The sequence below is a fragment of the Lynx rufus genome, unplaced genomic scaffold, assembly GCF_022079265.1.
Source record: "Lynx rufus isolate CCGP_SWC_20201006 ecotype Redwood Valley unplaced genomic scaffold, mLynRuf1.p SCAF_2, whole genome shotgun sequence".
Classification (NCBI taxonomy): Eukaryota; Metazoa; Chordata; class Mammalia; order Carnivora; family Felidae; genus Lynx; species Lynx rufus.
The window spans coordinates 45,714,339-45,741,600 of record NW_025814834.1 but is presented as its reverse complement, the minus strand read 5'-3'; the positions used below and the strand labels follow the sequence as shown (position 1 = coordinate 45,741,600).

The 27,262-nt window shown below is 36.2% G+C and overlaps 1 protein-coding gene across 1 annotated transcript in view; it reads right to left on the bottom strand.

Annotated features, from left to right (window-relative positions):
* The window catches only part of COL5A2 (collagen type V alpha 2 chain), a 152,445-nt gene that overhangs the window by 51,049 nt on the left and 74,134 nt on the right, over positions 1-27,262 (bottom strand). Inside the window, exons 2-12 of the mRNA XM_047084300.1 lie at positions 22,539-22,763; positions 19,542-19,555; positions 15,281-15,313; positions 13,947-13,979; positions 12,928-12,981; positions 7,401-7,511; positions 5,758-5,835; positions 3,356-3,400; positions 2,350-2,403; positions 1,652-1,705; positions 513-566 (exon numbers count right to left, since the gene is read on the bottom strand). Coding sequence (XP_046940256.1) covers positions 513-566; positions 1,652-1,705; positions 2,350-2,403; positions 3,356-3,400; positions 5,758-5,835; positions 7,401-7,511; positions 12,928-12,981; positions 13,947-13,979; positions 15,281-15,313; positions 19,542-19,555; positions 22,539-22,763 — 755 coding nt within the window. The remainder of the gene's footprint in view (positions 1-512; positions 567-1,651; positions 1,706-2,349; positions 2,404-3,355; positions 3,401-5,757; positions 5,836-7,400; positions 7,512-12,927; positions 12,982-13,946; positions 13,980-15,280; positions 15,314-19,541; positions 19,556-22,538; positions 22,764-27,262) is intronic.

Sequence of the window (27,262 nt, the reverse complement as noted above, 5' to 3'; positions counted from 1 at the left end):
TGGCCATCAGTATATCTTGTCATAAGATTTTAGGGTCCAGAACACCAATTAAGGATTTCAGCCAACATTAGGGTTTGGAGAGCAGCCAAAGAGGCATAATTTATTGCCCCTATCATATATAAAAGACAAATCAATAAATTTTCAAGCTGTTCTTTTTGATATGTGAACAACAAAAAATAAAATATTAAAAAGATAAATGGGATTAGGATATTGGGAAATGTAAAGAGGTCAGGCTGGTGACTTTGCAAATTTGACAGTAAGTTTGGAGAGTATCCGTATTAGGTTATAAAATGACTATCTGATGCCAATTGTTCATATGGGGCCAATGCAAAATAGGAAATTGGAATTAGCTATCACTCTGGCAAAATGTACTGCTTCACGATGACAGAAGGGAACATATGTTGGTGAGAGCTACTAGTCCACATGCATAGAATGAAGCACAAGGTAATTTTAATGTTCTTTGCCTTTCAAAGTTGGCCTTCATGGCATTGTACTGACAATTATAAACTTACTGGAGATCCTGCAAATCCCACTTCACCAGGGTTTCCATTTCTACCAGGTTCACCCTTTAAGGTAAAAAAAAAAAAAAAAAAAAAAAAAGGCAAGGTGAGGGAGAAACAAAGAGGATTCAAATGTTCCCTTCTAAGACTAGATGACAAATCAATTGCAGACAAAAGACTTTTTAAGAAAGCTCATGCCCAAAGCTCTAAACAGTATAAAAGTACTGGCTCTACTCCTGATGGCAATCCATTAGAGCAAGTCAGTTTGTGAAGTTCTCATTAATTTATCCAGAAGAAGAAATTAATATAAATTATACTAGTCTGACCTAGCTTACCATTTCATAAACGTTAAAATTTACACACGTGTACACACAGAGGCATATGCTATGAAATTCTATATCCACATGTGGCACTGAATTAAAAGTTTTTAAGAGTACTACTTGTCATTTCTTGTGATAAACTAAGAACTACTAGACATATTTTCCTTATGACCAAATTCAATGTAATCTCCTAAATAAATCTCACGACACACGAGGAGAAAGTATTTACTTGGTGTAGTATCACAGAGAAATTAATGATTTAACCATGGTTTTATCCTCAACTTTGGTACAACTAACAAAAAAAATCCAGAGAAGCAAATCTGTTTTTTCACCCTGTTTTTAGATCACATGTTATTACTGTTAAAATCTGAAGTTGAGTCTCAACTTTAAAAATGAGGAAATGGCTTTTTCAGCATTGGAGAACAATATTGGCACTATACTCTCAGCACGTTAAAAAACTCCGTTCAATGAAGACCTCGTGATGATGGTTAGCCATCAGAGCAATGTATTTTTCTTTAAATTCATTTCAAAGGTTCCACCAGCAAAAGTTGTGGCTATCATGACAGCAATTCTAGTATCTTACAGAGAAATTATAATGGACAAAAAAACCTGGGGAATACAAGGAAAAAGAGAATATCTAATGATATAAAACTATCAAAATTAAGAATACTTTTAGATTTTGTAAAACCACACTCTGAGTTCTCCAGCTTTGTGTGCATTTAATGGAAGCTAAAAGTGGAGAAAATAAATTGGGAATTAATGAATAATATTCATGTAGCTCCTTCTTAACTTCTGCAAAATTTCAAAGCAAAATGAAGGATGGCAGCTTACATCTTCACCAGGTTTTCCAGGAGGGCCCTCTGGTCCACGTGCACCTATTGGGCCCTAATAACAAAATAAAACAAAAGGAAAAAAAGAAAATTTACTTATATTTACCTATACCTACCAATGAGATAATCTAAAATATTGTTGAGACAAATGAAAAATATCACAGAAAATAGCTTTATTAATATTCTGAATTTTATGTTGCATGCCTTGATTAGGTACTCAAAGGAAAGAATTTTAATTTCATGAATGCAAATATCTCAGCATGGTCTGCTAACCATATTCAAAGCCTCTGAACTTAAATACTCTACTACAGGGGCACCTGGGTGGCTCAGTTAGTTAAGCATCCACTTCAGTTTGGGTCATGATCTAGACACCTGTGAGTTCAAGCCCACGTCAGGCTCTGTACTGACAGCTCAGAGCCTGGAGCCTGCTTCAGATTTTGTGTCTCCCTCTCTCTCTGCCCCTCCCCCACTCACACTCACATTCTCTCTGTCTCTCAAAAAATACATAAATATTAACAAAATTCGAATACCCTGCTATAAGAAACATATATCTTAAGCACTGTCCATAATACAGGCCTCCTGAACTGGACTGTAATTTCTTGCTACTTTAGGAAAGAGCTGGTAAAATAAATAATTCACAACATTATTATAATGTTGGGCCCATATTTAACTGGGTCTACATGCTTACTTGACATTTACCATTGGTCCAGGTTCACCAGGTTCGCCAGGAGGTCCTGTAGGGCCAACACCACCCTAAAATTGAGAACAAATTATGTAAATAAATATAATTATATGTTTATTATATATACAAACCAAAGAAAAACAGAATAAATTAAATTGTTGGCCCTACCACTTTCCAACTTTGCGTGAGTCACTTAATGTCTCTATACCTCAATTTCCTAATCTTTGAAGTGAGAATAATCAAGCTACCTACTTCATTAGGCTGTTGTAACTCTCTTAATAACAAATACATGTTAAGAACCTAGAATAATGCTGGCATAGAGTGTTCCATCGATGGGATAGTTATCATCATGATCATGATTGTCATCTTCTTCATCATCACCAACAACTACATTTTCTATTCACCAATGGCAGTAATATAAAATGGCGTAAGGTAAAACTCCACACACATGATAATGACAATACGGTAAAAGCTAAGAATTCTTTCTTTCCCTTTCTCTTGAAAACGTATTTCCTACTGCTGGTTAAATCACCACAAAAATTAAAAGAGCACTACATTACTATTTTATTGGTATTTGATATGCTATAGAAACAAAGTATAGTATTATATTCTTCTTAAAGATTCCATGGATTGATTACCTTGACTGTGATTTCTAACACCACATGGTGGTAGCTTCTGTGATCTGATTTCACAGCCTCAGCGTTAGCACATAACCAAATATGAGAATTTTCATTATGATGTGAGATAATGATCTGTTATTTCAGAAGCGAAGGTACAAAAATTCTTTGCATTGGAGGCCAGTCACATAAAGAATCCAGATAATGGAACTTCAGTCCCATGAAGAAACTTGAAAAACATATTGCATATATTTCTGAGCAGAAGTTAATTAAATACAGCCTGTTCAAAGTGAGCATTACAATATGAAATTTAAAGGCTGGCCAAAAAACACTCATGTCACAGAGACCTTATTTGTATTTGTTTCTTTTTTGCTATAGTATGTAGTTTAATCATAAAAAGACTTACTTGCTGCCCTTGTAAGCCTTGAGGTCCCCTTGGGCCAACAGGACCCTTAAAAACAAATGAGAAGAAGAGTTGGATAGTGTTCATGACAATTAGGCCAAACATTTCAAAAATGTTGAATCAGGCTTAGAATCTGGAAAAGTGAAGCTCTGACAGCAGAAGATGATGACATTCTCCATTTGTACTCATCTGGAATGCAGCTAAATTCAAGAAGATTAAAGTCTGGACAACATTTGGGATGATTTTATACATACTTTCAGTCTCATAAAGGGAAAAAAGGATATGCCTGTATACACCCAATGTCTTTGGAACAAGAGCATTTGCATGCATGAGGGTGGTTCTGTTAAGCCAGAACAGCCAACAAAAGAAAAATCTTGGCAGGCATTATTAAACTGTCTATATCAAACTGTTCTTCAGCTTCATGGCAGAAAACTTGTGAGCACATCGAATTAAAGACTTATGAAGCCATCAACAATATTGACTAGATTATAGTAAGTGTTAATTTACAATTATCTATGGCACTGAGATTTCTGGATTCTTTTTGTCTTTCATAACATACATTTAAAGGATCAACACAGGCTTTCCCCTATTAAACATGAAATGATTATACCAAGGTATGACAAAGGGAAGAAAAGGAAAATGCAATTTGAAACATTTTATTAATAATATATCTACCTAATTTTACCTAATTTTGTAAATGTCAGGGAAAGTGAAATCAAATCAAAACCATTTGTTCTTATGGCAAAAAAATTAAACTTTTATTCTGAATTGATCAGATTTTTAGCTAGTAAGAAAGCAAAAGCCCCATTAAAAAAAATAAACACAGGGATGCCTGGATGCCTCAGTCGGTTAAGCTGACTTTTACTCAGGTAGGGATCTTGTGGTTCCTGAGTTCAAACCCAACATTGGGCTCTCTGCTGTCAGTGCAGAGCCAGATTTGTATCCTCTGTCCCCTTCTCTCTCTGCCCCTCCCCTGCTCTCTCTCTCTCTCTCAAAAATAAATAAACATCTTAAAAAATTAAAAAAAAAAAGATTCTCCCTCTCACTCCGCCCTCCCCTGCTCATACTCTCTCAAAATAAATAAACATTTAAATAAATAAATAAACAAACAGATAAATAAACAAACATATATTCAATTGAACTTAAAATGGATGAAAACTCATATATTTCAGAAAAATATCCCAAGATAATCATTGTATGAGCCCATACTGCTAGTGACTTAAAAAGTATACAAACAATATTTTTTTTAATTTTTTTTCAACGTTTTTTATTTATTTTTGGGACAGAGAGAGACAGAGCATGAACGGGGGAGGGGCAGAGAGAGAGGGAGACACAGAATGGGAAACAGGCTCCAGGCTCTGAGCCATCAGCCCAGAGCCTGACGCGGGGCTCGAACTCACGGACCGCGAGATCGTGACCTGGCTGAAGTCGGACGCTTAACCGACTGCGCCACCCAGGCGCCAAAACAATATTTAAGTCACTCATAATGCTGGCCTTAAGGATGGGTAAAGGGGGTGGTTCTGTGGTCTAATTTTATACTTGCTATTGCCTTGAAACTCCATTAATCTGGGATGCCTTTGAATTATGTTATGAACAAGAAAAGCATGGGATTGTTGGTTTGATAAGTATTAATTCATTCAGTGAGCTTGTTTTCTCCAAATACCCAGGTTAAAGTACTTGCCCAGAGAAAATGGGACTCTTTTTGGCAGTTGAAGAAATTCAAAAGAGGATGGGAACGGTTAGCAGGTCCAGTCAGGAAACTTCAGAGTTGTTGGCATAGGCATCCAGAGGATATTACGTAGGAAATAATGAAAATTAAAATGGCAAAATTTCCCATGTCAAAATTTTGCCAGATCACTGTTTCTAACACCATTAAAAGTACAGTTTTTGTTGTAGTAGGTTATATGTTTAAATTCTTTATTTTCTTCCAATATTAAATAAAATATATAGGCAGCCCTTTATTAAAGTCAACAAATACTTCGCACAGTTATGAATGGAACACCCACTAGGCTTTTTTAATTGGTGCATGGCAGGATTTGATACATAAATTGAATGAATTAATGGGTGGATTTATTTAAGAAGACACATATTACTTCTTGGGGTGCCTGGGTGGCTTAGTCAATTAAGCATCCCACTTGATTTCAGCTAAGGTCATGATCTCATGTTTGTGAGATTGAGCCCCACAGTTGGCCTCCAGGCGAACAGCATAGAGCCTTCTTGGGATTTTCTCTTTCTACCTGTCTCTCTCTGCCCTTTCACCACCAACCCCCACCCCTGCCCCAATCTCAAAATAAACTTACAAAAAAATAAGACACATATTACTTCTTAATTAGCAAATTCAAACCTTGCTTTACAAAATGTTATTTTCCACAAGAACTTTGATTATCAGTAAAATTTTCACTTACCACAGATCCAGGCATCAGTCCTACTTGACTCCCGAGTCCAGATTTTTCATCCAATCCAGCCATCTGAGCTGAAAATGGCTATAAATGCAATGTCTTCATGTTATTTCCAAAGTAAGAGACATATATCAACAAACTTACATTCAGAAATGCACATTCTCTGGGATTCTTATAGAATGGCTCTGTTGAGAATCATTTGATATTTTAGACTTTAAAGCACAGAAAAAGATTCAAATTCTTTTTCACTGTATGTGTTTCTGATTGAACAATCTTCCTTAGAATATTTATGACTATGTTGCTTCAGAATAACGACTTCAATGGGCCAAATGTCTCATACTTGATAAAAGCATGTATCATTCTTCCAGTCTCATCGATTTCAGCTTTAAATCTCTTTATCTGATTTTCTCCCATGCCAAAAATCTGAACAGAGCTTAAGAGATGCTTTTAAACATATTCCCTAAAGATTCCAGTTTCAATTTGAGACTATTTTACTTAGATGGTATTCTTGTTTCTTTGTTCATGACCAGTAAACTTTACACTGTATTTATATAAGTTGATAAAGATTTTATAATCCTTCTAATCTTTGACTATTCCAAGAATTGGCAACAGTTTTACCTATTTTCTTTCACATCACAAAAACTCTGGTAACCCAACTGACCAAAATTGTCCACATATATTCCCAGAGTTCTTTCCAGATTTTGGGGGGTAAATGTGTATATTATTAAAAAAAATTAATTGGCAATTACTTCTACAATCAGTTGAGAAATAAATGTATAAATTGTTATAAAACAAAAATCATATTTCAGGGCTCCATATGTTCCCTTGTTTTGCTATGCAATCTACTCATAAATCACCTATGTCTGCCACCAAGAATTCAAAGAAGCAGGTATAGAAAGATATTTTGCTTTATTTTATTTCTTGCAGGAAACTAAAATTTGGGAAGTAATCAGATAACATTTTTAGTGTCAACTAGGTAGCCTTTCTATATACATCATAATGAATCTGTCATCCTCCCTTCTTGTGGAGGAAATGACACAGATTTTGTGACCGTTCTGAGCCTAAGAACAGCAGAAGATTAGAGATGTTTCCCTTTTCAATTCATATTGGGAACAATATTAGCAGTCCTTTAGAATCAGCAGAAAGAACCAAACCAGTTCCAGAACTGACACTGAGAAATAAGTCATTCAAAGCGGTACTTTACAAAATGCTCTTGTGAATTTTCTGACAATTCTCTGTGGGTTTCCGAGTTCACTGCATTCACTTAGCTGCTGTTGCAGTCAAGGGCCAACTTCTGAACTAAGACAACTTAAACTCTTAATAATGTATCAAAATTTTGGGTGAGGATGGGCAAAATAGGTGAAGGGGATTAAGAGGTACAAACTTCTAGTTATAAAATAAATAAGTTACTGGAATGAAAAGTACAGCATAGGGGATACAATGAATAATATTGCAATAATATTGTATGGTGGCAGATAATAACTATACTTATCATGGTGAGCACTGAGTAATGTATAGAATTGTTGAATCAATAGGTTGTACACCTGAAACTAATACAACATTGTACATCAACTATACTTCAAAAATAAAAAAAATTTAAAAACTAATATATAATCGAAATATAACAGTCAACAATATATAGAACTTACCCTGCTCATGCCATCAGGTCCTGGGTGGGATGGATGTCCAGGAGGCCCAGGGGCACCAGGTTGACCAGGAACACCTGGTTCTCCATCAATTCCCTGAGGACCACGAGGACCCTGGAAAAACAAGCCCATGCTCATTAGAACCCATTGCCAAATATGTACTTAAGTAGAAATCTAAAAGACAGACTTCTTGATGGAGAGGAAGTGTTCATTATGTTTAAAATGAATAGCCATACTGTATGATTCCAATTCTATGACATTCCTGGAAAAGGCAAAATTAGGGAAACAGTGAAAAAGATCAGTGGTTCCCAAGGGTTGGGGTGGGAATGGGGAGATAAAAAGGCAAACCACAGGAGAATTTTAGGACAGTGAAAACACTGTGAATGGTACTGTGATGATGATGTATGTATCAGTATACACTTGTCCAAACCCACAGAGTGTACACCACGAAGAGGAACTCTAATGTAAACTATGGACTCTGATGGGAGATGTCGATAATGGGGAAGGCTATGCATGTACGGGGACAGGGCATATATGAGAGCTCTTTGTGCCTGCTTTGATTTTTGATGTGAACCTCAAACTTCTCTAAGAAAAATAAAATCTTTTTTTTTTTTTTAATTTTTTTTTTCAACGTTTTTATTTATTTTTGGGACAGAGAGAGACAGAGCATGAACGGGGGAGGGGCAGAGAGAGAGGGAGACACAGAATCGGAAACAGGCTCCAGGCTCCGAGCCATCAGCCCAGAGCCTGACGCGGGGCTCGAACTCACGGACCGCGAGATCGTGACCTGGCTGAAGTCGGACGCTTAACCGACTGCGCCACCCAGGCGCCCCAAGAAAAATAAAATCTTAAAAAAAATAGATTGCAATCCAGCCAACTACAGCAATTTCATCAGCTCTGCTGACACTGCTGACTTCAGCACGGATCACAGCCTCTGCTTAGGGGCATGGTATATTTTGGGTAAGAATTTTAGTCTTGATGTGTTAAATCCCCAGTAATGAGCTGTCTTGGAATAATTATAAAATTTTATTGAGTTCACCAGTATTCTAGAATAAGCTTCCTTATTTGGTTGGTTTTGTGGTATTTAATCAATAAGTTCTAAATTCACATGTCTGTCTTAGATTATGGTTAACTATATATGTGCTTGCTTAACCTCCTCCTACTGAAAATATATACATATATATATACACATATATACATATGTATGTATGTGTATATGCGTATGTATATATATACATATATATGTGTGTGTACATATATATAGAAGCTCCTTGACTGGTATGCTCCTTGACTGGTATTTGTGGCTTTTTTAATCTTTCTAATATTTTGATGTTTTGTATAGTTCTTGGCACATAGTAGACCCTCGATATATGCTTATTACATCTTCACATTTCAATCCTTTTTATTCTACTACTTAAGTTCTGGCATGCTTTGTTTTTCTTACCACCCCTAAAGGTGGATCAGACCAATGAGAAACAGAGGAAAAGGCACAGTGATCCAGCCAAGTCTAGTTCTCAGAGAAGTGAGCAATGATTTCTAGCTGCCAAATTCCACCCTCCTCCCAACCCACATTCTGAAGGCAGCTTGGTGAACAGCCACGTCCTCAGTTCTGGAAATGTTCTGTCCTCCAACCTCATCATTCCCACAAGTCTTGTGAAGTATTTTCTGTCTGTTTAACCCTGAAGAGTCTGAACAGTTTTCAAAAAGAAAGAAAGGACCAAAGAACTCAAAGTCAATATGATTTTTATAGTTAGAAGCAGGGATCAAGAAAAATATGATAAGTGAATTGGAGTTTAAAAAAAGAAGCTTCTCCTCTCTAAACATGAGAACACCTCCTGGCTTACAAAAGTAATTCAAATATGAGCTGATACAGCTGAAGGAGGACATATAAAACAAGATGAGGTGGGAAAGGGGGCAGCTGGCATATGATGGCTTTGGGGAGGGTGGCATAATTTAATTAATATATTCAAATATTTGTATAGATTCATATAGATATATGTATTTCTTAGAAGAGTAGAAGATAAGCAAACACATCTATTCAAATAGAAGTAGATAGTCTGAAAAACACTTTGAAAACTGATTTCTCAGGAAATTATTCTCATCCTTTATCAAGTCAAATGCTTTCTGACTCTTAAACCACTGTAGAGTCACTTAACTCTTTTCATTAGACATAAGAGGCTGATGTAAATTGCTGTCTAGGATTCCTGATCATACACATGAGAGCAACATGAGCTGGAAATTCATACTGTCAATGGTGGGACAGACAAAGTTAGTAGTATGATCTACTCAGAGCCTTGTGTGGAAAACTTTTAATGTGTTTCTGAAATATGAAATTGCTAACTGATAACCAGGTATCATTGTATACAAAAAATGAACTAAAACATCTCTCCTCCCAAAAAGATTTCTAAAGACAAAACCAAAAACTACATTTAGTTTCAATGAGAATAGAGAGAGGTTTGGGTGGTATTGATCCTCAAAAATCATATGCTTTCTCCATCCCTCTGTGATTAATTAATCTATGATTACTGCATGGCCACCACCCTCCACTGTGATTAATTAATGTGAAACATTAATAATCATGTTTCAAAGTCTTGTTCTGAAGACAGCCCACTTTTCTATTGACTTCATGATGCATTCAGTGTCTCCAAAGAATCTCCTCTAAATAGCCTACATGAGTTACACTTCTACAAATTGAGATTAAAATTAATAAAAATTTTTTAACTTATCCAAAATTAAGTGAACATAATTATAAGTGAAAGTAAGAAAAAATATAATACATGAGCAGTTTTACTGATAAACATTGAAAACAAAAATATAATTTGGGAACACATTAAAATATATACTTTCATATTTCCAAGTGAGATGAATTACATACATTTTATATTAAGGTAAGTATTCTATTTATCATCATTTTCTCCCATTCCTCAAGATACTCTAGTACTAATTTCAGGCAGCCATTTACAATACAAAGTACTTATAGATTACCACTAGGTGGCGACCTTTAAACATTCACAAATAGAAAGGACTAACTACCCCAGTAGTCAAGAACTTTATTCACTACACACACACACACACACACACACACACACACACACACACACAATTATGAAATGTTGGAGTGGGTAAAATATAGCATATTTCCCATTTTACATATGTAGAAACAGATCTACAGAGGTTGAGTGTCACATGCAATTAGAACTCAGCACACCCTATCTATCTCCTGACAGATTGCTAGTTTGTCACTATGAAGTTACTAGGATTACTTAGTTAAAACTAAGGACATATGATAAGAGACAGTCCTGGGGGTCACTGACTAGTCATAAAGACTTCCGGAGAGTATTTATATCACAGTAGTTCTCAATCCTGAGCACTTTTGCTCCTCTCCCCTGGAGACATTTGGTCACATCAAGAGACATTTTTGTTGTCGCAATTGTATGTGGGAGGAGGACAGGTGTTGCTACTTGGCATCTAGTGGGTAGAAATCAGGAATTCTGCCAACCATCCTACAATGCATAGCTATTATGTGGCCCCAAATACCAATAGTGTTGAGGTTGAGAAACCATGCATTACATAGTGAGCATTCTGTAGTGTCTGATGGTAACGGAAGCAGGAGGAGAAAACGGTATTTATGATAGCTGTACCACCCTACGTTGTGCAAGCCACAGCTTTAGTCTAGTTAAGCAGCTCCTGCAAGTCTTGGGACCTGAGGCAAAATGCTCTACCAATGGATATTTTGTAACATCATGCCAGTATCTTGCAATTGGCCATAGTGGAAGTATTTACACCAGGGAAATCAGCAAAAGTATAGGCACATTTTTTTTAATGAGACAGTTGTTAAAAACTATCATCCCACTGCTTGCTAGGATTAACAGAGGAACAGATTGCCTATTTGGGCAACTGCCAGGATTGTTTTTGCTTAATTCCAAATAAATAACTACTCCTCACTCTTTTAAACACACACACACACACACTCACACACACACATACACACACACACACACACCTAATTCCCATTGATTATCTCAGGGCTAACCAAGATAGGAAGGGCAGCATATCACACACTAAGTCAAGAAAAGAAGATAGGGTGACAGCAGACTCACTGAATCCTAACAAGGAATTCTGAAAACGCAATCACTATTTCTATAGTAACTTCCACCTAGACCTAGGGCTAAGTGTTATCAATTATCCTGGGCACAAATACATTGATGCACAATGTTACTGCATGGCCACCACCCTCCACCTAATTGAAATTATCTTCGACCTGTTTATGTCATTCTAGACCCTTGGACAGGCATCTAGAGAGCTACTAACAGTATTCAGGTCACCAGTACTCGTGAGACAGCTCAGTAGAACAGCAGTGAAGAATGAATAACAGCATAAGATAATCAGAACATAGCATTACTGCACACATATACGACTATGCCCCATTTCCCTGGGGTGCTGTCATTTACCTGCATGCCTGCCAATACCATCCATAACTCCAGCCCCAATTTTGTAGTACTGTCATCATGCAATACTTGGTCAAACGTATTCAAAGATGAATCAAGAGGCAAGAGTTCCAAGCAACATGATCTAAAATACATTTTTCTTTATATATTCAAGGTTGTCTGTTGCTCTCCTGCTTATCTATTTCTCCCATCTAAATATGTATAAATACATATTTGGAAAGCTAAAAACCTAGAGAGTTGAATTTAGTAGACATTAGACAGAAAATTAAACAGCACAAGCTTTTCTGATTAAAACATAAGATAATGATAGCAATACAATGATAGCAATACAAAAATTAAGCGAGTTATTTAATACAGAAAGACATTAGTTTCTGAGGGTAAGATATAAAAAGAAACAGAATCGCTATCCTAGGACTTGCTAATAAGAAAAAAACACCTGGCATGTGTTATATAATATCTTCATGTTTTATCTCTAGGGTATCAAGTTGATCATTTAAATTTAAAGGTGTTCCCTTTGTTCTGGTAACGGATTTGTTGATTTTTAAAATGACTCCTTTGATAGTTCTGCAGCAGCTGCACAGTGAAAATAGATAGAGTGTTATTTGGGAAATAAATTCATTGTACAACCACTTGAAATAAAATTTAGTCCTCTAATAATTTTTTTTTCCTTTATCCAGTTTGGTTATCCCTGCAGCAACCACAGATCACAGAACTTTGGTGTTTTATCTCAACAGTACATTCCTGGCATTGTTCACTCATGATTTACAACTTCTGAAAATAACATGAGGTATTCATTATGTTTCCTTAGGTTTTCTACTTTATTTTACTTTGACCTCACGAGGGACAAAGAAATGTCATTTGTGTTACCTAAAAAGATAACAGGTAATTATTACCATGTGATACTTTCCTCTGAATCAGAAAAGACCCACAATCACTTCATGACCTGAATTCTGTCACATTTAATAGAGATGAGAGAGAAACAGTGCCACCAACTCTTTGTTGCATCCAGAGAACGTGGTATAGACGGGCTTACCCGGTACATGGTACACTTCACTGAAAAGGGAACTCTGCTGTCAACTTACAGGTTTTCCTTTTGGGCCTCTCTCTCCTCTTGGTCCTTGTGATCCTGGAGGCCCCTGAAATGGAAAGTGATGATTAAGCCTGCAAAACACGTATACTTCAGATGTTTTTATTTTAAATGTTTGCTTGGTCTAAGAAAATCAGAAAACAAATATCACTTTTTTTAAATTCAGTTCAGTTGAAGACTGTAGAAAATAAAGCCATGTGCATATAAAAGCTCTGTGTACACAGAAAGGCTATTTATATTAGCAATGAAGCTTAAAGGTCTGTAAAGAATTAAAGAATTAAGTGTTACATTATAGCATCATGGAGCTCAGTGAGCTAAATATATTGCTTGAATGATAATTACAAAGTTTATGAGGATCATTTTTGCTGTCTTGTCCTAAGCAAGCCTTTGTCACTACATTATGGCCATAAAAACCTACAGTTTGGATTTTTAGAACTACATAGATGTGCAAACCCTAAATTATCAATGATCTGAGGGAATATATGTATGTGTTTTCTGTCTAGTTACCTAGAATGCTACTGCTAATCCAAACTTGAAATCAGTAGTCTTTTGTGCTAACCCAGTAATATGCTATTCTGCTGTATAATTTCTCAAATTCTATGGAAATACGATTTAATTTCATTAACAGATGAAATTAACAGTTTGTTTCATTAAACAGATAAACGTAGTCTATCTTTAATTATTGCCAAACAATAGGTAAGTGTGTCTTAATGAGTAAAGCTAATCTAAAATTAACAATGTAACAATAGATCATTTTGGCTTTTACATAGCCAATAAAAACACTAACATGGAGGAAAAATAGGGTTCATCAATTTCAGAACGAAATGATCTTTTATATATCATTCATTGCTGCAAAGGAATGCTTATACTTGAAGATGTTTCAAAACAAACGTTTCAAGAAACCAAGCATCATGGTTTTCATTCTATTGTCTTTTGATGGATATAATATTCATAAAGATGTTCAGTAACTGTAAGAACTTAAGAGTACCATGAATGTTGGAGGAAACTACTTACTGCTGGTCCTGGACGACCACGTATGCCTGTTACCTAAATGATAAACAAGATAATCTGTAAGGATGAAGTTTCGATAGAGTTTAAGAAAAATCAATAGTCAAACAAATAAGAATAACAACAAAAGCCCCAGTGAATTTTTTCAGAGCAAACAGATGTTGTCAATTGATGCCCATGTCCTCCTTGCTTATGCCTTAAGATGTTATCTAATTTAAACTCTCATATACAGAGGCAGGACTGCTATAGGGATTAAGAGCACCACACTGGAGCCAAGAGGCCTGGGTTCAAATCCTAACTCTATCCCTTACCAGTTGTCTGACTTTGGACAAATTACTTATTACTTTATGTTTTCATGTTCCTCTTCTGTAAAATGATGATGATGATTATGAAATTACCTCCTTCACAAAGTTGTCATGAAGACAAATAAATATTTGTAAAGCACTTAAAATAGCATGTAAGACATAGTAAGTACACATAAGTGTTTTTAAATGAAAGACAACAATATGAATGGTTTACTTTTTAGGTAATCTTTGTTAAAAACAAGCCAATTTCAAGGCAAAGCAAAAAGTCAAACACTGCCAAATAAATCAACGTGCATATACTTTTCTTCTGACAGAGTGATGATAACTCCTTTGAGATCTATGAGACTGATGGTTGAAGAATTTTCATCCCACTTAACAATATACTTTTTGATCATGTACAAGTCTAAACAAGTCTTAAGAACTCTTATACAATATGGAATTTCAATCAGGAAAATGGCAAGATATATTTCCAGAAGTGTGGAATATTAAGTCATGCTTTTTATTTGGATTACGTGACTATTTATACCACAAAAAATAGGGGCACCTGGGTGGCTCAGTCGGGTAAGTGCCCACCCTTAGTTCTGGCTCAGGTCATGATCTCCCAGTTCGTAAGAACTGGAGCTGGGAACTGACAGTGTGGAGCCTGCTTGGGATTCTCTCTCTATCTCACTCTGCTCCTCCCCTGCTAGCACTGTCTCTCTTTCTCTCTCATAATAAATAAATAAACATGCAAAATATATATATATACATCTTAACTATCACTTTACATCTATATATAATATGCTTAACTTTAGAAAACCCTGATTTCCATTTATAGTCATGGGACAATAAAAGTCAGGAATATTGTAATAAATAAACATTAAATAGTATATTAAAGAATTAACCTCTTTTGGTTTGTTTGTCTTATACTATAGCTTGGTTATACCATAACTAACATCCCTTTTCACAAGAGTGTGTATATATGCAAAACTTTACAACTATACTATAGCTAAGTTTATTAAAGACACATGAAAATCAATATATACATATACTTACAACAGGCACTAATCCTGGTTCTCCTTTTTGTCCCTATGAAGCAAAAATTGTTCAATTATCAAAATATAATAGCTTGGTGAGGATAGTCATATCATACTAGAATATTCCATGTAAACACTGAGAATTTCTATGTAAGAAATGTAAAAAACAAAAATGAGAAAAGAAGCAATATTTATAGTAGTCAGACATTGATGAAAAAAATTACTACTCATCTGAAAGACACAAAAATATCAATCCAATGTTTGAAATGTGTAACTTCAGTCTTTATAGTGAATATCTAAAGAACTGACCAGACCAAGAAATACTTGTGATTAAAAGGATGTAAAGTCAAAGCACCATAGGAAAAACTACCCAAAGACTGAAAACTCAGAGAAAATACAAAACTTGGATACGCTGAATTTTCACACATATTCTATGCCACCTAGTTTTAGTAACTTATCAGATGCCATTCCTAAAACTCTTGCCACCTTTTTTAAAACTCATGGAAGAATCTGAGAAATAACAAGAGGTAAGTTTGCTCATCTTCAAAAGGAAGAAAGAAAGAAAGAAAGAAAGAAAGAAAGAAAGAAAGAAAGACCATACTTATATTGGTTAGGTAATTCTCAATATCTGAAGAAAATCAAGAAAAAATATTAACTGAATAGGAAGATAAAAATAACACAAAAAACAATCATAACATAAAGGAAATAACATTGGACAATTTAATTGCCTTTTATAATAGATGTAGCAAACATAACAGATGTAGATGGGATTCTTAGAACTTCAGTCTCTCAAAAATTGTATTCTCAGAGCATGATTTCAAGTACATAGGTAAAATAATATTGGATGAATTCTACCTTCATATACCTTTATTTTACCTTGTATCTACTTGTATTATTTATTTTTGAATTTGTCTTCCAACAGATTTTGGTCTCCTTAAGGTTATGATCAAGTCTACTTTACATCCTCGTTTTGTCTAACAGAAAACCTCAATAAATTCTTGACCATATTAATTTCCATTAATATAGTATGAAATAATGCTTTTTACTGGTTAATTGCAAAGTATGACTACATTAAGGATTATATCCAAAATGTAGAAGAAGCAAGAATAATGAGTTCTAGGGGCACCTGGGTGGCTCAGATGGTTAGGCGACCAACTTCGGCTCAGGTCATGATCTCACAGTTCATGAGTTCGAGCCCCTCATCGGGCTCTGTGCTGACAGCTCAGAGCCTGAAGCCTACCTCAGATTCTGTGTCTCCCCTCTCTCTACCCCTCCCCTGCTCACGCTGTCTCTCAATAATAAATAAATGTTTAAAATTTTTTAAAAAAGAATAATGAGTTCTATTTTATTTAATTTTTATTTTCACATATATTGCTCTTCTATCTGATTATAAAAAGTATATTGGTTAACAGGGAATTTTGAAAATAGAGGAAACTTACAAAAGAAATTAAATATTATACCCAACACCCAGGAGATAACCACTTTTAACACTGTAGTATTCTTAGTTTTCCATTGTTTACCTGAACTTGGTTTACTTAATCAATGCCTCAGTATTTTACTCTTAGATTATACTTTCATTTTTACAATTAAAAATATCATTACAATGAATATCCTTGTTTATAAATACTTGTGTAGTACCTCTAACTAATACCTTATGGTGTATCTCTAGAAGTTGAAGTTGTAGGTTAAAGATCATACATATTTTTTGGGTGTTTGATCCAGATCTCCTAAGTGTACTCCTGATAGGTACAATTTAGTTATATCCTTCCAGTAGTATCCCACCTCTGACAAAATTTTGTAAAGTGATATTTAAAAATTATTTTACAATCATCATAGTCTTAATAATGGATTCAATAGCAGAACAATACCCTGATCATCACTGCTGATTCTGCCAAGGTTAGGAAGTCAGGAATAAATTGATAATTCAGCCCTGGGAAATTTCTCTACAGAGGCAGGAGGGAGCTCTATATGAGTTAAGTTCAAGGTAGAACATAAGAGACTAAAAGACAACCTACAAAAAGACTAGAGAAGAAAGGGATGAACACATATGGTCAGTAAAACAGAGCAGGCTTATTTCTGCATTTCTAAGTCTCCTAACTTCTAGCTTGGGTCTTTCCATTTATAACATAATCTGAAAGTAATAAAAATTCATCTTTTAAGAGCTGTAAGGGCTTTCTTTGAGATGCTGAAAGAATTTGAATTATTTAGGAAGGGTAGGTAAATGTGTGCCGAACACCTAAAGGACTTTATGAGAATAATGCTGAAAAAAAAAATCTTTATTTCTGGAATAAATTTAGAAAAAACAAGTAAAAAGTGAGGAGAAATTATTTCAACCAAAGAGAGAAAAATGAAATAGTCCACTAAGAATGACTGGGAAATCTCCATTTTATGAGACCAGCAATTACAATGCAGCCTTTGCTCTTACTTTGTGTTTAGGAGAATGGTATTTGCTTGTACCTTTCTCAACTAAATTGTAAGTTTTTTGATGTCTTATTACAAACTTTTTATTGCTCCACAATACTTGATATGGGATTCGGTGTTACATTATCAGGTTCCATGATAAATTTTTCTAATGATTCTGTGATAATTCTTATTTTGGAAATAAGCCACTAATGTAAGTATTTGTTGCTTTTTTTAAATATGGGCTTTGAAAAAATAAAAAATAATATGGGCTTTGAATAAGTTAATTTATATGCAATGAAGATTTATCTAAACTTTTGCTAAATGTGATTTTCATACTCACTGGGAAAGATAACATTCAAATACTCTGATTCAGATGTGAATTACAGTTTAATTTTACCTCTTGTCTGTTACTTATCACTTAATGCCACATGGACATGCCTCGCCACTTTTCTAGGATGCCATTACCATGGAGACAGCCACAGCGTTTTGCCCACCATTGCATCATCTGTATCATTTGCCTCATACAGGGATATAACAAAGGCTCAGTAATTATTTGGGAGTTAACATGCATGAGAGAATAGATTATAAATAACATCAGTATTAATATAAGCCATGCACAAAATACATTTTTATAACATTACTCTGCTCTGAAAGTTCTGATGGCACATGATAACAAATGACAGAGTCATGAATATAGCGGCACATAACTAGAATGTGGTAAATTGGCAGCTGGTTTGAGTGTGTCTTTCTCCCAGCTGTCCCATACTGCCTTTGGAAAACTTCAGATTTAATTTCAGATGTAAATAAATGTAAGCTGGTATTTGTAGACCTATTCATTTGACATATATTCAAATCTAAATAGCTTCACTGATATTTATTCCAAATAAGACAATTTTTGGTACTGCCTTTTTAATCCAAAAGTATAAAAGTAGCCAGGACCTCCCTTGATAGCATCACTTTCATTTACCATGAAGGTGTAGCATTGCTTTATCACCTTACTGAAGTTCTACTGTATGCAAAAGTAAAGGCAATTTAAAGTCGCTGGTAATCTGCCTAATATCTGCCATGAAATTTGGGATGACTTCCCATTTCCATTCCTGATCCCTGTGCCCATCCCATCTGGATAAGACTGAAGCAAATGCCACAGTTTTTAAATTACCTAGAAAACTGAGAACAATTCCAAGGGAATGTAACTCTCTTCACTCAGGGGGATTACCCATATCCAGATGACAAGTGGCTAAACTGGCCAGCTGTATCTAGGCTCATAACAATATCATACATTGTCCTCTTGAGTGTAAGGCTTGCCTCTGGGATTAGATCTTAGGCTCCTTGAAATGGCAGAAGGGGAGGGAAGAGAAGGTGATGTGTGTTTGGTAAAGTGTTCAATTAATTCTTTTAGACATATCTTTACTTCCCAACCAATAGAAGCAGGACCACAACCCCACTGAACAACAGCCATCACCCACTCACCTACCCTTCCTCCCTTCCTTCCTTCCTTCCTTCCTTCCTTCCTTCCTTCCTTCCACTAAGCAGTTACTGCACTTCTAATATGTGCAAGGTATATACTAAGTACAGTGATACATGTAAGTAATTCAAAGGCTCATGTGGCACAGTCTCAATCCCTAAGAGATTTACAACCTTCTAGAAGAAATATCTATAAACAAAAATTAACAAAGTGAATAAAATAGAGGCAGTTGTAATCTATAAGCAAAGTAGCTGAACTGTGTTTATATATTTTTATTTATATGGTATGTACCTACAAAAGACTTGTACTTTACAAAAGACTTTCAAATACACAAAGCACAGTCCTGTGTGAACAGTTATCATAGAATAAAAAAGAAATTTATGAAAATGGAACTATGCAAAGTAAAACTTACCTTTCTTCCTCTACCTATAAAAGGGAAAGAATAAATATGTTATTTTATGAAGAAACAGTAATTGAGAATCTCCTAAATATTTATTTTCAATAATAGGTTTTTTGGGGAGTCAGAATTTAACCTAAACAGGTTTCCCTATTACCAGTAAGCAAAACTCAAAAGTTGTTTTTGATCAATATTTCCATTACAGGCAAAATATGCATCCCTTTGGAAAATTCCAACATTATTTGAATATTCTTCACACCATTCATATAGCATTTAAAGTTCACTAAATTATAAAATTAACTATTAAAATTGTAATGAATTTTCAATCAATATCCTATATTTTTTTATGCTTTTTTGAGTAAGCTATTCATTCATATGGCTGAAAAACCAAAATACATTAAAGGTATACAATTATAGAGTGAAAATATCTCCTTCCATCTTGCCCCCTTCCCCTAGTTCCCCCATTTCACCCCCACCCCAGAGTGGGCCACTATTACTGTTTTTTTTTCTATTATTAGTCTTACTAACCCAAAACATAATGGGACATTCCATTTTTTCAAGTTGTTATTTGAGTTTGTAGTGTTTTATAGTTTTCTTTTTTTAAATTTTTTTAATGTTTATTTTTGAGAGAGAATGAGAGTGTGAGCGGGGGAGGGACAGAGAGAGAGGGAGACACAGAATTGGAAGCAGGCTCCAGGCTCTGAGCTGTCAGCACAGAGCCTGACATGAGGCTCAAACCCACGAACCGTGAGATCATGACTTAAGCTGAAGTCAGAAGCTTAACCAACTGAGCCACCCAGGCACCCCTGTTTTATAGTTTTCTTCAAATAGATCTTATACATCACATGTTTATTCTTAGCCATTTTATCCTATCTGTTGCTATTATAAATGAGGTTTTTTTATTCCTATTATTTATTCTATGGGGTGACTGTATATAGCAAATTTATTAATTTGTTTGTTAAGTTTACACTGCACTTATTTTTTTAGTATTTTTTACCTCATTCCCTTAAGTTTTATAAGTACACAATTATATTCTATGCAGCTAATCATTTTACCTCCTCTCTTCTCATTTCTAAACCTCTATTTCTTTTTCTTATCTAATTGTTCAGATATTAAATTGTAATGGTAATAATGGATATCCATGTTCTATCTCTGAGTTTGGAGAAAGCAATTCTAATATTAAATATTATGAAGCTTCTATGCTGACATGTAAATATTTTACCATGTTAATGAAATGCCATTTGGTACTAAGTTACAAGCGTCTTTATCAAGAATACTTATTCATCTTTGCCAAATATCTTATTTCAACTTTTCAACCAAAAGCCCTTTTTTCATAGATCTTTATCTATGTTATGGCAGTATTGATTCTTCCTGTGCTTCTTCTTGTGTCATCTTCATTTCCCTATGATGGCTTTCGGTTTTGTTTCCACTTCCTTGCTTATCATTAATTTTTGCTGTATCTGTAATGTAGGCCTTTCTTAATAAATTACTTCATTAGGTTTTACTTAGTTTATGGCGAAATGGTCATAATTTTTATCCGTTTTGTGGTATTTGCCAGCGTGTTATTTGGTAAATTTAGCCAAACTCTCCCACCTTTTTTTCCTGAGAGTATTTTTGTATCAGTGCTCTTGCTAACTCTGTTTTTATTATTCATTTTGGAATAAACTGGACTTTTTAAACCCAGCTATTTGTAGAATGTCACATATTTTGCTGTTTTTTTTAAAGTTTTTATTTATTTATTTTGAGACAGAGATAGAGACAGTGCAAGTGGGAGAAGGGCAGAGAGAGAGGAAGAGAGACAGAGAGAATCCCAAGCAGGCTCCAAACTGTCAGCACAGGGCCTGGTGTGGGGATTGAATTCATGAAACTGTGAGATCATGACCTGAGCCAAAATCAAGAGTCAGACACTCAACCCACTGTGTCATCTAGGTGCCCCTATTTTTTTTTTAATTTGTCACTATTGTCCCAAGTTATTATTGACATATCTCTACAGGTTTAGTTTTACTTTGTTCCTGGGGCTTCGTTGCACATTGCATCAGCTTTGGATAGCCCTTAGGTGTCTTGTTTTTAATCCTTTCTATTATACCTTCTTCATTATATTGCTAAACTTTGAGTTTGGTTATTTATTCAAGGCATATTGTTACTATTGAATGATATCCAAGAGGAGAGTTGGTAAACTACTCTCTAATTTTTCCATGAAAATATGGTTGAATACGTCATTATATTTGTTGTGATTTGCAATGGAATTTTTGGCTGGGGGAAATAAAGCCTTGACACTATGTTGACAATGACGCATGCATGTCACCACTCAGGACTCCGCTAAAACAAATAACCTGATAGTTTAATGCTAATCTTACCTGGTTCACAAAATATGAACTTATTTCTCTTATATGTAAGTGTCTTTAACACATGTATTCAAATACATAGTCTATATTAAACACAGGCATTTTTCTCCAAAATAAGTTTTAAAAACCGTAATTTATATCATCCTTTTCTCCAGGAAATCTATCCCATTCTCTTGTCTTTCTGAGCCATCATTAAAAGCATTCTGCATTTGTGAGCCAATGTAAGAGAGGGTACTCTAACATTAAATTACATTAGAAATAATCATTCCATTCTCAAGAGCAAATTTGGCACAAGAGAAGATAAGCATGTTTTCTAGATCTCCTCTTGGACATTAATGTACCTCATAGAATACCAACAAATATCTTGGAGGCACCCAGCATGGATAGGGTAACAAATGACCATCTTAAGTGATATAAGAGATTCTTAAATTAGACATAACAACACCAAATTCAGCCAAAAATTCCCCTGGTTTTTAAGAAGACAGGGAATTATTTCCACCCCCCTCACTAATGTTACATCAAGTGAGTGACAAAACCATTAACCCCAAACGCCTCTGACTAGTGGTTTAATTATTCTCTCTGGTTGCTGAATTCTGAGAGCAGAAACCACCGCAACTATAAAGATGAGTCACTGGACCAGCTCTGAGTTGGCCTTGAGCATTCTTACCAAAATTGGTATTGCCACCTCCAGTTGTGTGTGGACAGACAGGACAGCATTCTCCAGGGGGAGTTACAGGGTCAGCACATTCAAGTACATCCTGGCACTGTATCTTGTCACAAAGGATGGCTCCATTGTCACACACACAGATTTGGCAAGGGGCAGGTTTCCAAATGTCCCTGTTTAAGTACATCTGACCATTCTGAGTGCAGGCTATTTCTTCACCATATCCTTCTAGAATAAGAAAAAAAAGAAGGGCGGGGGGGGGGGGAAGGAGGTTAGTAATATTCTGAAATTTTGGAATCTGGGAAATACTTAAGAAGGGGAGTCATCTTGTGGGTTCTAAAAATTCTGGGCTAAGCAGTAACCTACCAAGGAGGCAATATACAGATGAACTTACTTTATTTGGTATTTACATACAAAGCAAAATGCAATTCACAATGAAATGCTTATACTTCTAGCCCAGCATGACGGGGGAAGAAAAAAAAGTGATCAAAGGAGATATATTTAATCAGATAATGCTTCCCAAAAGATTTCATTTGTGAAGGTATAGATAACCAAACATAGGAAAATCAGTAAGAAGAGATAAAAACAAACCATTTGAAAGGGGGAGGAAAAGAATAGTTCAAAAGGGAATAATATATAACTTCTGGGTTTGGTGAACTTTTATGTGATTTTCAATTCCCTAGAAATTTTAGATTAGTAAATCCCACAACAACAGAAGATGATATATATTCTTGCACTGTGAAGAAAAACTTTAAAAAGAGTGTATGGGTTTTCAAAAATTAGTTTTTTGAAAACGCTATTAAAAGAACGCTATTTTGAACGCTATTAAAAGAATAATAGCGTTCCATTTCATGGACTGTATTTGCTAAACTAAAGGTGTTTACTCAAGGAATAGCAAAGCTTAAAAAGGCAATGCAGTAATTATCTTTGCATAAAAATTAATTAAGGGGAGTCCTGACCACGACAATATGGTAAGTTATTATATAATATCTGCCAAATACTTTTCTACACTTAGATAAAACCTTAATGCAGATTTAGAAAATATATACACACATTTACACACATAACAATAACAATACAATTATAAGATAAATATAATTTATTTATTATAAGATAAATATATATATATATATATTTAACTTTGTGACTTTTAAGAAACAAAACTATAGTATTTTAAAACACAATGTGGATCATATCATATCATATCATACCATCCTAGTTTAACTCCTGTAGAATGTTCCCAACTACTCAAATTCTAAAGCCCAGAGATTCCTCCCTCCCAGTCCTTACACAACTTTGCCCTCCCTCCTTGAAGGCACACAGAGTTCACTATTACATTTTGCTTACTGTCACCTGCCCCCACAGTTCTCTGACTACTCTATAGAAGTAGATCTCCCTCGCCCCACTCGTGCTCTCTCTCTCTCTCTCTCTCTCTCAAAAATAAATAAACATTAAACATTTTTTTAAAGAGACCTCCTTTATCCAACTAGTATGACTCTCAGTACTTTTTGAAGAACTCAGTCGTCCACCCATCCATTCATTAATTTTGTTTTATATGCCGGCTAATTAACCAGTTTCTAAAATGTGAACAGACAGGCAAAAATCACAGCCCTCATAAAACCTATCACAAGTAATATTAATTTACCATTTTTACTTTTTATTTTTTATCTCCTTCACTAGACCATAAATGCCATGAAAATAAGGACTAGTTTTTCTTTTTCATCATGGTATTTCTAAAGCTTGACTCCATACCTTGCAGGGAGCCAACATTCAACAAAATAGATATGAATGAATGAGTGACTGAATCTGAATTATGGTTCACTAACTTAATTGCACCCGCATTAATGTATACTTTACAAAAATAAAACTGAAACTTTAAAAATGCATTAGTTTATAAGATAATTTATCATTTTTCTTTATTTTAATGAAGTATAGTTGATATACAATATTATATTTTCAGGTGTAAGACATAGTGATTTGACAATTATATATACTATAAAATGCTCAGCACGATAAATATAACCATCTGTCACTATCTAAAGTATTACAATGGAAAGAATTTATCATTTGCCATATAAATATACTCAAATGATAATGCAGACTACAGATAAAAATTTCAGTGTAGGATAAAGACATTGGCCCATATATCCATCTTCCTAACTTTAGAAAGCTTTCCTTGGATAACATTCTTTTCACTGCTCCATGGAATACTTGGCTTCACACATCTAGCCCTTCATCACAGCTATATGGCAAATGGAAAGTTGCTTTCAAAGCATGACACCACATCCTGGTTTCTGTGTCATTCACAAGGAGATTCTAAGACACTAAGTTTCTAATCTGTTTCATTTTCATCAAAAGATATTTATCACAGAACACACAGCTAATCAACAAAACAATATTGGCTCTGTGTACCTGGTGCTGTTTCACGAATTTTAAGCCAGGGAGAAAATAGAATTCCTGCCTTAACATGTAATACAGGACTATTCTGAAACAAAATAAGAAATTTGTACATCAAATAAGCCCTGTTACTTTTGTTTATTTTGTTTGTTTCATGTCTTTATTGACAAAAAAAAAAAAAAGGTCACAGCACTTCAGACTTTATTCAGATACACAAACCGTACCCACAAGTGATAGGCATGGTCCCTAACCTCTGAGTCAAAGGCCATGCTGGAGGGTGTGGGTGTCCTCTTGGCCACCGCCCCAGCATCTCTGTCCCTTCCTCCCCTGCACCTCGCTGACACCCCTGAGATCAGTTAACACTGCAGAAACGAAGCTGCTCTAGAGGTTGGGCTGCACTCACTGCCAAGGAGAAAGCAGGTTCTGAGGAAAGACAGAAGTGTGCTATTACAGCATCTCCTAGGAGAGGCCAGGCTGCTTCCCCAGCTGGGCCTGCATTGCCCCCGGCCTCAGCCCCAGCACAGAAGAGAGAACACATTCCCCACCTGGCAGCACAGGGAAGCTGGAGATTGTGGGTCACTGGCCATGTGACACCCCCAAACCGATGGCCAGACCTCCCTCCAAAGTCATCCACCGGATTCTCTCTCCCAAGGGGAGAAGGCTTTCAGTAAAATAGATGATCTGGTTCATAAAGGGCTGGGATGGATACTTTTCCAGAAACCTTAAGAACTGAATCATCCATGGGGGCACCTGGGTAGCTCAGTCGGTTAAGCGTCCAACTTCGGCCTAGGTCATGATCTCAAGATTTGTGAGTGAGCCCCACGTTGGGCTCTGTGCTGACAGCTCTGAGCCTGGAGCCTGCTTCGGATTCTGTGTCCTCCCTCTATCTCTTGTTCGCGCTCTCTCTCTCTCTCTCTCTCAAAATAAGCATTAAAATTTTTTAAAAAACAAAAGAACTGAATCATCTTCAGATTCAGGAGCATTGGAACAATCGTCACTGGGTTGCCTTGAGGAGGGAGACCTGTAGAAAACCAGCCCTCTAGCAGAGCAGAAACATCACTTGCGTTTGTTTCTCAGAGCACCCAGCATGGGGCTCAGCAGCCTTTCTACAGGATCCACTGTAGGACTCTGAAAAGAGACATGAATAACAATGCATTCCTGAGGGGCCTGCCCTCAGCTGCCCTCTGGCCACCTCACTTCACTCCTTCCTGCAGGCTGGGGAGCATAGTCTGAGGACCAGGCATTCCCCAGGGGAAAAGCAGATCTGATTGGGCTCAAGGCCCCAAATGAAGCTGCTTTCCCTCGTTAGAGTCACATATGACTTTTTTGAATAGGCCAACGAGCATGTCTTCCAAAGTCCTCTGTCCTCCCCAGGTCAGAGCAGCTTTTCCCTGATACACTCAAATCTTGTGTTTTCCGAACAATCATAGGAGGATGCCTGTGACCTTTTTGGAAGGTGACTGCTTTTACTGTAGGGGGCAGTTCCTCTACCATTTTATAGCTGTAGAAATCGTGGGCACAGGCCAGAGTTCTGAGGTGCCCATGTCAACAGGCACACTCACGCTGGTGTGTAGACACACACGTACCAGCAGACACCCCTGTACACACATTTCTATCCTGCTCTACACACACAGAGATAAGGTCAAAGTGTGAACCCTGGAGAAGAGGGGCCGTCTACGCATGGGCAGGTTACAGACTCAAAAGGCATTTAGCACTGTCTGTAAGTCAGTCCCAAAAGTTGCAGCCCCAGACCCACCTCTTAAGCACTGAGCTATAGAGCAGAAAGAACCTCACTGTGAAGGGAACCAGGAGTGAGTGGTGCAAAGTGGCTGTTACAGATGGAGCGTTCCCCAGAGGCACCTTCCCCTTCCCTGGGCCGTTTGCCACACTAGGAGAAGTCAGGATTCTCCAGTCCTTTGCGTTCAGTGACTGCTCACCAAGACTCAAGAGCTCAGGGAGAAGGTCAAGACACAAGGTCTGCGGCCCCAGCCCAAAGGAGGGCTTTCTTCCCCTTCTTGGTCAAACAAGAGTTTATTCTCCATGACATGGCACTCTGCAGATAGCAGTGATGGTAAGGGGTGGGCTCAGAGACGCGGGGAGTTCTCAGACTGCCCAGCAAACACATACACCCTACCGGGAATGGTGTGGGGTCACCGACACGGCTACGAGGCAAGTTTGCCAAGGTTAGAACCCAAGAAGAGACCGTCGAACAAACGTCGATCAAAATTTCAGTCAAGGCATTTCCCAGAGATAATCACAGAAATAGCAACACTTTTGGATACTACAACAGAACACATTTGGCAACTTTCAAAGAAATAGATGTCCCCACC